The sequence below is a fragment of the Leuciscus leuciscus genome (genome assembly GCF_965113295.1).
Source record: "Leuciscus leuciscus genome assembly, chromosome: 12".
In the NCBI taxonomy this organism is placed as follows: Eukaryota; Metazoa; Chordata; class Actinopteri; order Cypriniformes; family Leuciscidae; genus Leuciscus; species Leuciscus leuciscus.
The window spans coordinates 11,653,149-11,663,453 of NC_138736.1; the positions used below are offsets into that span (position 1 = coordinate 11,653,149).

At 37.6% G+C, this 10,305-nt stretch overlaps 1 protein-coding gene across 2 annotated transcripts; it reads right to left on the reverse strand.

The window, feature by feature from the left end:
• Positions 1-414: 414 nt before the first annotated feature.
• Positions 415-10,242, reverse strand: cUnh6orf136 (chromosome Un C6orf136 homolog). 2 transcript variants are annotated; one of them, XM_082185512.1, is made up of 7 exons: positions 10,041-10,242; positions 8,509-8,754; positions 7,115-7,777; positions 6,811-6,899; positions 5,475-5,675; positions 5,327-5,396; positions 415-2,019 (listed from the first exon to the last, which is right to left on the reverse strand). In XM_082185512.1, exons 2-7 carry the CDS (start codon positions 8,605-8,607, stop codon positions 1,876-1,878), a joined length of 1,266 nt encoding a protein of 421 aa, XP_082041638.1. In that variant the 5' UTR covers positions 8,608-8,754; positions 10,041-10,242; the 3' UTR covers positions 415-1,875. The 2 variants fall into 2 exon arrangements, with proteins under 2 accessions (XP_082041638.1, XP_082041637.1); XM_082185511.1 differs by having other exon boundaries at positions 8,509-8,758.
• Positions 10,243-10,305: the final 63 nt, after the last annotated feature.

Below are 10,305 nucleotides of genomic sequence, written 5' to 3' on the forward strand. Positions count from 1 at the left end.
AATTTTAAATATATATATTTTTTTTAATGCAATTTATTAAATGCAAAGCTGAATTTTCAGCAGCCATTACAATTACATGATCCTTATTATCATTAAGGATATCTTATCAATACTGAAAACAGTCATGTTGCTTAATTTTTTTGTGTGGAAACTGTGATACATTTATTGATATTCTGTGATGGATAGAAAGTTCAAAAGAACAGTGTTTATTTGAAATAGTTTGTTTTAACAATGTAAAAATCTTTATTAGCATTCTTGGTTAATTGAATTCATAGCAGGAAAAAAAAGTATTAATCAAAAAATTGTACCTTATGAAAAATGCCTTTATATGCAGCTAATTAAACTAATTATTTGTCAGATAATCTAATTATCTAAATGGAACTGGGTGAGGCATAAGAACAGAGACCAAAGATATAAATGACAGTATGCATTTTATTTGTCCCACAACATATTCAGGTTTTTGGGTAATTAGCGCAGAACAAATCACAGCAAAACAATGACTCAGCCATGTTTTTTATGGTTCTGTTTCAACCTTTGAACCTGAATTGCAGATTGCAGTGACAACGTTTCATGCTTTATTGTCCACATAAAAGCGCAAGCACTTGAGAAAGATGAGTTCTGACTACTTTGTGATACAGGATAAGTTGATTAAAATGCTTGGTTTATGTCTTTTACCACAGGATGTCAAAGCAATTCAAAACATTTGTTAAAACACACAGTACTTTATGTGGGTGGACAGCATGTGTTATCACACCAAATGCACTGAAAGTCAAATATTGAACCAATGAAATGACTCCTGAATTGAACCGGCCAATTAACCTGGAGACATATTTTGCATCTGCAAAACTCTATCCTTAACAATGTATGGGTTATGCATTAAGGATAGAGTTTTGCATATGGAAATACACTCCTGAACTTATTTGAATGAAAAAGAATTTGAAAGCATCAACTGTGGACTTAAGAGTGCTTAAATTTACATGGACGGCATGACTTTTTAAGTAAGACCAGTGCAGATTTGGCAATGTTATTATGCAGGGAACTTGATAACTTACACAATTTAACTTGTGCATTGAAAACGATGAGCAAACAAGAACGAGTCCGGAACAACTAAACTCTACCCTCAAAAGGCAGTCCCTGGCATCACTTTCCCTCAAAGGTCATGAAAAAGGCAGCAACCCTGACGTCTTTCATTGGTTTTTGCTACTAACTAAATGAAACCGCTGCAAGCAGGTACTAGTCTCTACAACATTTAAATCAATGCAACTGATGAAAACTCCAATGAATATATAAATATAATAAAAAATATATAATTAATTTAGTACCACAATGTACGCCGATCAAGACTAGCCATGCCCAATTCCTATTAGTCCACCACCTCTACTGATTTATTACTGTCACTGAGAAGAACTTCATCAACCCCATAAAGTTTTACAGCGTCAGTCCCAGCAGACTTATTTACAATGACCTTGAATTTACCTCTACAGTAATGTACTGGGTCATCAAAACCTATTTGTTAAAGTGTTGTGCGTTTTAACCTCTTAATTAGTGATGGCTCAAATGATAGGCTAGTGGGTTATCCTGCCTTATAGTGGAGTACATATTTAAGCTAGGCTCTGAAACCTGTTACAATGCAAACCAGAGTGTAGAGGTAACGGATTCCAGTTTGGTGATATTCAAATAATGGAAAGAGCGCACACAGAAGATTGTTTCAAGTGAGAACAGTTTTAACTTGTTTGTTCTTGTTCCTGCAAATATTCCACCATCTCATTCACTCAACCCAAACAATACAGCGCTGCATCTTTTTCAGTCTTTTTAATGGTGTGACCAAACTTAAGTTCTTCTGAGCATACACATCCACACGTCTGGCTCTGCGGCTCATGCTCGGGCCTGTCGGAGGGAAGACAGAAGGAGTGGGAGCAGGTTGAGGGCAGGCCGGTGTTCCTGAATGCCCAGGGCCACCAGAGCCCCGGCCAGCACTGATGTCACTTTGGGAAGCAGGGGGGGGCGAGCCTCCATAACCTGCCAACATAGATAAACAGCAAGTTTAATGTTACGGGTTTACCAGACACAATAAAGCAGTGTTTCTCAATCAGAGGGCCTAAGTAAACTTCTTTTGGGGCAGTTGTGGCCTAATGGTTAGAGAGTCGGACTTGCTCCCCGGGTGCCACTGTGAATGGCTGCCCACTGCTCCGGGTGTGTGTGTGTCCACACTACTCACTGCTCCTAATATGTGTGCACTAAATTGGATGGGTTAAATGCAGAGGACAAATTCCAAGTATGGGTTACCATACTTAGCCTTCACTTCAATTCGGTTAGGGCAGGGGGTCCAATCCCGCTCCTGGAGGGCTACTATCCTGCAGAGTTTAGCTCCAACTTGCCTTAACACACCTGCCTGGAAGTTTCTAGTCTGCCTAGTAAGACACTGATTAGCTGGTTCAGGTGTGTTTGATTGGAGCTAAGCTCTGCAGAACAGTGGGCCTCCAGGAGCAGGATTGGACACCCCTGGGTTAGGGTTCGGGTTATTAGAATAATTTGACATGTACTTACAAAGTTACTTAAAGTCAGTAGAATGTCAGTTGGGGGACTTTCAAAATAAAGTGTTAACAGATATAAAGCAGACAGTCTACTAATACTCTAATGACATGACTGCTACTAGTTGACATGTAGTTGTAAAATTACTTGTAGCAAGTAGTATGTCTAACTATTTTGATAAGTCGACTATAGAAGTAAAGTGTTACCAAGCATATAGTTCTTGAAACCTCTGGAATCATAACATGAATTGTGTTTGAAGTCGTGATTAAAAGGAGGTAGCAACAGATTTTTTTATATTGTGACATACAGCCGAGTGTAATGGATTATCGAAAAATGTGGGGCGGGGACTTGGTTCTATGCATCGGTTGTTAATTGGAAGTTGAGATGTAGGCGTTGCACTCTAAAGTGGAGGCATATGAATGTGAGCTTGAAATTTAAGAATGAACTGGTGTGACGTCATTTAGAACAAAATCAGGCCAAAACGAAGTTCGTGTCAGAGCAAACTTTCCGGAAAAGTTATCTTAGGCTGGTAAATTCCTTTGAACTGCCATTAGTTCATGGTGAACACAATAATTAGGTGTACTATGGGGTTTACTAGACTGGAAAAACTGGAAGATGCTGTGCCGCCTGGACAGAGGAACGACTACTCCCAGAGAAAACAAAGGACGTTTCTGGAAATTAACATTTGAACTCTCTCTTGCAAAAGTAGCATCCTCACCTGAGACGCAATCACCTCAGTATTGTCTTAATTTACACCCTTTCCCCCCCATCTCTTCTCTCCACATTCTGAAATTCACCCAAAAATCTATATGGTTTAATGTGAACAATTATCATACAACACTATACATGTTTGGTATCATTTGAAATGTCTCAGTGAGACTGGTACAAAAGTCTCATTCCCACACAGAAGTTAAACAAAAGGTAATAAAGTTTTTACAATTTCAGAGATACTTTGCTTACTGTGGTGGGTGTGCCCTTTTTTTTTTCATGCAAATTACTTTCTGTCCCCAAAATGTCTAAACTACCCAGTCTGGGACCTTGAGTAAGGCAGATTCCCATTGTTAGCTTGTGTTTTCCATTTGAAAGAGGTTTCTGTCTTGGTCTGAGTATTTAAGGAAAAGTTGCAAAGGGCTCAGGGAGATTTGTAGTCAGATCAGCCCGTAATGCTGAAGTGTTTTTCAGACACTCAGCATTATGTATACTATTTTCCTGAGGTCAGGTATGCATCTTTTACTCTTTATTTCAGAGCATTTGATGTTATGCATTATTGATTATCTTTGAATTGGTTATGTAATTGGCATGATCCATTTACCTGACTAATAATAAATAGTTACATTTGATTTTTATTCTGACTTACTCTGAAATTATTAACTCTAGTAGATTACGTTAAGTCCATAACGCCACAATTCTACGATCAGGTTAGTAAACGGACTGAAATTCAGCACACTGACTGATGTTTTAGAGCTCCGACTAACACTAATCCCGTGTGAATAGACCCACTGTAAATATGTACGTAAATATCTCGTCATTTCGTGTTTACAAGTAGTTTCCTGCATTTTAAGTATGGAGGCGCTTGAAAAAGCATTCAGTTGTGTTCTAGACGCTGGGACAAGTCTGTTGCAAAAACTCAAGTGTTTTCCACATACCATTCAGATCAGAAAGAAGATCGAAAGCACTTGTTAGAGGCACGAAACATCTTTTAGCGTTAGATAAGTGCCTATTACCAACACAATCCAATCTGAAGTTAATTAATACATCGTTCGACAGGACTGGTATACTGTGAGATCGTATATCCAGCCAGTGAGAGACTCGAAGTGTTATAGGAATCCGGAGGAATGAGTATAATTTCAATAAAGAGTTAAATAGAATAATCAAATGCATAGCTAAACTATTATACAAATGACCAATAATCAATTGCCATTCTAACCTAAATTCGAGGGTGTGATAAAATGGAGTCAGATAAAAGTAAATTGGAATTAAACTACTTTGCCAAACAAAAAAAAAAACATTGTTGTGCTGATTGTGCTCAAAATCTTCTCCGATTCATTTCCTCTGTTAAGTCCATTGAGGTCAGATGTCCACGTGAGAAAACAAACACTGGACATCTGCTTTCTAGTAGAAATTGAACAATGGCCATTGAGATGTTTGCTAAAGTAATTTTGAACTACTTTTTTACCCCTAAACAAAGATGAAAAAGAACTTCACTGTGAGTATATCAAGCCTTTAGCGGATAGAATGATTGGAGAAGTTGTCCAGCATATGTTATCAGAAAGAAGTCTCACCGGAATATCCAGTTATGACATTTTGATTAAATATTACCAGGTCAAAATGGGGGTTTTGAATATTGTGTTGGACACTGGAGGCCAAAAGTGTTGAGAATAAAGTGACAAGCATTAAAGGTCATAATCCCTTTTAATTTGCTTTTTATGACATTTTTTCGCTTGGAGTATATTTATTGGTAGCTCCACCCACAGTGACATCTCATTAGTCTACAGTCTTGATCCATATGTTTTGATTGTTTTTGATTATGTGCGACTTTGCAGCCTTTTTTCATCTTTTAGTATAGACAGGAGCTTTATTTGTTGCTGTCTAGGAAGATTCTCATTACATCTTACTGAATCTTACTGACTTCAAACTTTTAAAAGGTAGTGTAATATGAACTGGACATTTCTTTTGACTAACCCTTTGATGGAAAGTGTGAAAAAAATTTATCTTTTAAGTTTCAAGTCCTACTTGATTCTGAATATGGAAAATATGGATATTCGGAAAATATGGCGTTACGAGCAAACCACACCTTTTCAACTTTATGGCGGTGTATTCGTCCATCAGAGCCAACATAAAAGGTGGAGAATGCATCATATGTTCTGAAAAGAAAAATAAATAAAGTTACACAAAGAGGAGCACAGGGCATGGCTTTGGCAGGCTATCACAGCATGACTCACCTATAGAGATGGTTCTTGTCTTTCTTGTAGAAGAACACCAGAATGGAGTGGAAGGGCAGGCCTTTGATTCTCCAGCGAGCTTTGATTGAGCCATCTTCTGGATGCTTGGTCAGCTTCAGCACTTCCAGCTGAGCCTCCGCATAGTAACACAGACACATCAACCGCCAAACCGTCAGAGTCAGCTGGTACGCTATACGACCCCTTCAGATATAGAAATAGAGGCATACTAATCAGCAATGCTATTTGAAATGTACCAGTGCACTGGTAACAAGCCAAAACCAGTCAATTTGTTTGCAGTTAGCAAACAACAACACCAATTTGTTTAGTATTAAAGTCCCCCTGTGGTGAAAATCGAATTTTTTATGTTGTTTATGTGGTGTTTGAATGTGGTTTAAGAAAAACCATGAACAAATTTCATAAGTCAACACCATTGCTGAGTATTTTCTCCTTAAAACTGCAGTGAACCCAAGACAGTCACAAAAACGCGGTTTGAAATCGCTGGCGTTTCTGACGTCTCAAACTACCATTGTAACCAATCACGTCAACGTGTGATCGTCAACGAGTGGATCTCTGAGCTGGTGTGAGTGAGTGGAGGCGGGGATAATTTGTATATTCATTGAACCACATATTCTAAATGAAAAAAAGGGTGTAGAGTTACATTCAAGCTATTTTAAGGCATTAAGAATTTTAAGTGATAAAATGATTGACTACAGGGGGACTTTAGAGCGTTTCGCTTGCAAAATGTTTTTCTTTTGTATTTCAAAAAATGTTGCTTAAAGTATTTTGATGTGCTTGCAAACAAAACGTTATCCAACATAAAAGAAAAAGGTTTTGAAAACAAACTTGAGACAATCAAAACATCTTGATGAAACTAAAATGTATACATTTTTGCTTGCAAAACCTTTTTTTTGATGGACTTGTAAATGTTTTGCAAAAAAAAAAAAGTCAAACAAATCTTGAGGCAATCAAAACGTGCTTTAAAAAAATGTTTTGCAAACAAAACATTTTCAAACATAAAAGAAAAAATATTTGAAAAAAAGTTGAGAACAAAACTTGAGACAAAAAAAAAAAGGATTTTTTTTTAATAGTTTTGCTTGCAAAACATTTTTTTGATTAATTCTAGATTAGCCATGATTATTATTGTGATCTCATGATTATTGTGTTGGCAATTAAGTCTTGTAGACCTATAAGCTGTTAACACAAGTTCATTACAGTTTACCACACCCATTTATTAGCAGTATGCAAACAACAGAGTTTGAAGAAGTCACAGGGGTTAAGTGACAGCAAGTAAAAGTGACCTAAAATCTAAAATAAAATGCATCTAGGAACTCTTTACCTTGTCTTTGTGTTCAGAAGACCATTGATGAACTCAACATCTTCAGAGTATATGCTGTAGTCATGATTTTTCACAAAGAAACTGGGCAACTGAAACACAATGTGGAGCCTAAACTATGAGTCAAGATTATATTGCATATTTAAAATCAATAATACAATCCACATTTTTTTTGTTTAGCTTAAATAAAAAACAATATTTTTCAGGATAATGCAAATATTGTGTGGGCCTCCATATTGAGTATTATCATTTCTCCCATTCATTTTTCTACAAGTGGTCCATCTCATTCCCCTTAAACTCATCTTACCTCCACCCTCAGCTTTTCATACATCAGGGCCAGTTTCTCCTCATTCTCCATGTCTCTCTGGCTAGAGCTGTTGTCCACTCTCTCAGTCTCAGCATGGCTGCAATGTGTGACACGGCGGGCTGGATAGAAGCTCTGCTCGTCCAGTCCCTTTCCTGATTTGTCCCCAATCTCCGAGACAGACTTCATCCCGGGGCAGTGAAAGCAAAAGAAGCGAGATCCCAACATAAACGGCGCAGGGCATCCCTCAGTCTCAAACAGACTCCTGAAGGAACCTCTCTCCGTGTCTGTCCCTACCTTTCCGGTAATGCTAATATCATCCTCTCTGCTCCCATCGACAGTGGTTAAAGGAAAAAGTAAGTCAAAGGGTCTGTTGGGTCCCAAGGCAAGGAGCTCGCTTAGTTTGGCCGGCCCAAAAAAGGGCACTTCCACCAGAGTGTGCTGCTCATCGGTCTCACAGGGTTTGAGCAGGACGCGCAAGCTGACAGCCTCCTCCCATTCCTCTTCCTCTAGGTTGGCCGCTTGGTTTGGCTGGCATGCGTGGTGGAAGGGATGGGACAGGGATGGCTGTTTAATAGACAGGTAACGTAGACTGTTTGGAGGAGCTAAGGCCCATGATGCACTGCTCAGGCTCCTACAGTTGTCATTCAAGTGGAACTCGGTTGTCTGCAAATCAGAAAAATAAGAGAAAAATAGACAGTGCAAAGATATTCACACATGGGTCAATGACCAATATGGGTATCCAAAGGATTATTTTTTTTTATATATATATAGTTTAGTTCCAAGTTTTTAGAAATGCACTTTTTATATTCATGTTGATTTCATATGGTTCTGAAATATTTTATAGCATTTAAGAATAAAGTTTCAATGTAATGAAAAATGACATGTGGTGTAACCATCAAAAAAAAGTAATAACACACGGCCAAGGATGCATTTATTTGAAATAACATTACATCACAGCAATACTGTGAAATAACATTACAATTTAAAATGTTTATTAAACAATTATTAACAATTAAACAATAATTAAAAGAACATCATATGATGCTTTTTAATGTTTTCCATTTTCTTTAGTGTGCAATGTATCTATTTGTGCATGTATACGATCTGAAAAGTTACAAAGCTTATAGTCTATGCTTATATATGCTGATTTGTTTAAGAAACATATATAATTATCAATGTTGAAAACGGTTGTACTGCTTAATATTTTGAGTGTCAACATCTTAAATTGTATTTTCAAAAATGTATTTAAATAAATTTTTGTGGTAAAAAAAATAACTTTTTACAAATACCACGGCATGAATTATTAATTCAGAAATGTCATTACATTTTTGGTGAGTTGCACCACATTACTTTGATTTGATGGACTGAAGTTTTTCAAATATTAATTTGTGTACCTGACATAAATTCCAGCACTGTTTCTTCATTGGTTGCCTGCTGCCATGGTTCCTGACACACCCCACCCAAAGAGAGACACCCCCTCTGCACACAGCCATTCAAGTCAGGGTGCTGAGGCAACCTCGATGGAGTCTCAGAAAGATGACATCATCCAGCTACTCAAACAGGAGGAAACGCGAACTCTCCCATCCACCGCTGCCTCTGGTTACTCACTCATTCACAGTGCAACTTCAGTCCTTCAAAACCTTGCTAGGGCAGGGGGGGAAAGACATTTAAATCACACTTACAAGACATTCAGTTCTTTACATTTACATATATGCATCTGGTAGATATGTTTAACCAAAGCAACTCACAATGCATTGAAGTCTACATTTGATCAGTTTGTGAGTTTCCCAGGAATCTAACTCATGGCATGACCCACATTACTCTATTATTTGAGTTACACTACCATTCAAAAGTTTGGGGTCTGTAAAATGTATTAATGTTCTAGAAAAAATATATTTTATGCTCACCAAGGCTGCATGTATATTGTGAAATATTACTACAATTTAAAACAACTTTTCTATTGCAGTACATTTTAAAATGTAATTATTTTCTTGTGATGGCAAAGCTGAATTTTCAGCATCATTACTCCAGTCTTCAGTCACATGATCCTTCAGAAATCATTTTAATATGCTGATTTAGTGCTCAGGAAGCATTTCTTATTATTATCAATGTTTAAAAAAAGCTGTGCAGTTTAATTTTTGTGGAAACCATGATATATTTTTTCAGGATTCTTTGATGAATGCTGTCTGAGAAAGCAGCTAACTAAGTTAGAGTGAGTGGCAGCAGCAAGTGTGAGACAGAAAAGGTGAAAAAGCTTAACACAACGTCAGTATCTCAAAACCTAGTCAACAGCCAACCTAAACTGCATTTTAGAGAGTCTAAATATGCAGCAGACAACAGTACTGGCACATTAGTATTTTCACCATAAAAATAGTTTAAATAAAACCATTTTTGGGGGGTGAAAATACTAACGTGCCTAAGACTTTTGCACAGTAATGTCTGATGGCCATGCTGCATTTCTGGACGCCCAAAAATGCCCTCTAAAGGCATTCTCAGGACCTTAATTAAGAAATAATAATATTAAATTGTTGAAGGAGCTTATGTATTGCTCAATCATCTGTTTAAATTAAACTACGCCTCGTATCCACGATATGTATTACCTAAATATACTATATTTACAGTTGGGCAGGTATTGACAGTGATCAGACGCAGCCTGACACATGCACATCACGCTTGGGTCACACTTCACAAATCAACACATTCAACCCAGAGCTGACATTCTGAGTAGTATAATAAACTCTTTCAAAACGAGGTAAACAAACTGAACGATAATAAAGAGGGTAGTGTTTCAGCTGAAAGTTATCAAGGATCATAGGTTTCCTGTCTGGGTTGGACAGATAATAGTTATTCTGTTAGTCTTCATATCTATAACGTTACATGCCAGTCAGTCAGTTAGCTGTCCTGCTTGTAAATATTAAATGCATACCTGTCCTCAGAGAATCAGATGAAATGCTGTAGAGCGTCAGCTCACAGTGCAGAGATGCGAGAGTGTATCCAAATCTGATTGACGCAAATTCCTGTGTGATTTAGAAAGAGTATGAATCTGTTTTTAACGTTATACAAATGTCACTCTCCTTATGTCCTTGCCCAGTGCCAGTCTGTGGCACTGCGCATGCGTCCTTCACCTTCTAGAAGCGGAATCTGCCAGTTATAGCGGCATCCAGCGGCGGACACGACGAACTCGGACGAAC

What these genes read in the sequence shown, in the direction of transcription:
- cUnh6orf136 (XM_082185512.1), bottom strand. Translation starts at nt 8,607, where the DNA reads ATGGCTGTGTGCAGAGGGGGTGTCTCTCTTTGGGTGGGGTGTGTCAGG. An exon ending in GACAAGAACCATCTCTATAG is followed by an intron (nt 5,397 to 5,474) that starts GTGAGTCATGCT and finishes TTTTCTTTTCAG; the next exon opens with AACATATGATGCATTCTCCA. An exon ending in ACCGCCATAAAGTTGAAAAG is followed by an intron (nt 2,020 to 5,326) that starts GTGTGGTTTGCT and finishes CTATGTTGGCAG; the next exon opens with GTTATGGAGGCTCGCCCCCC.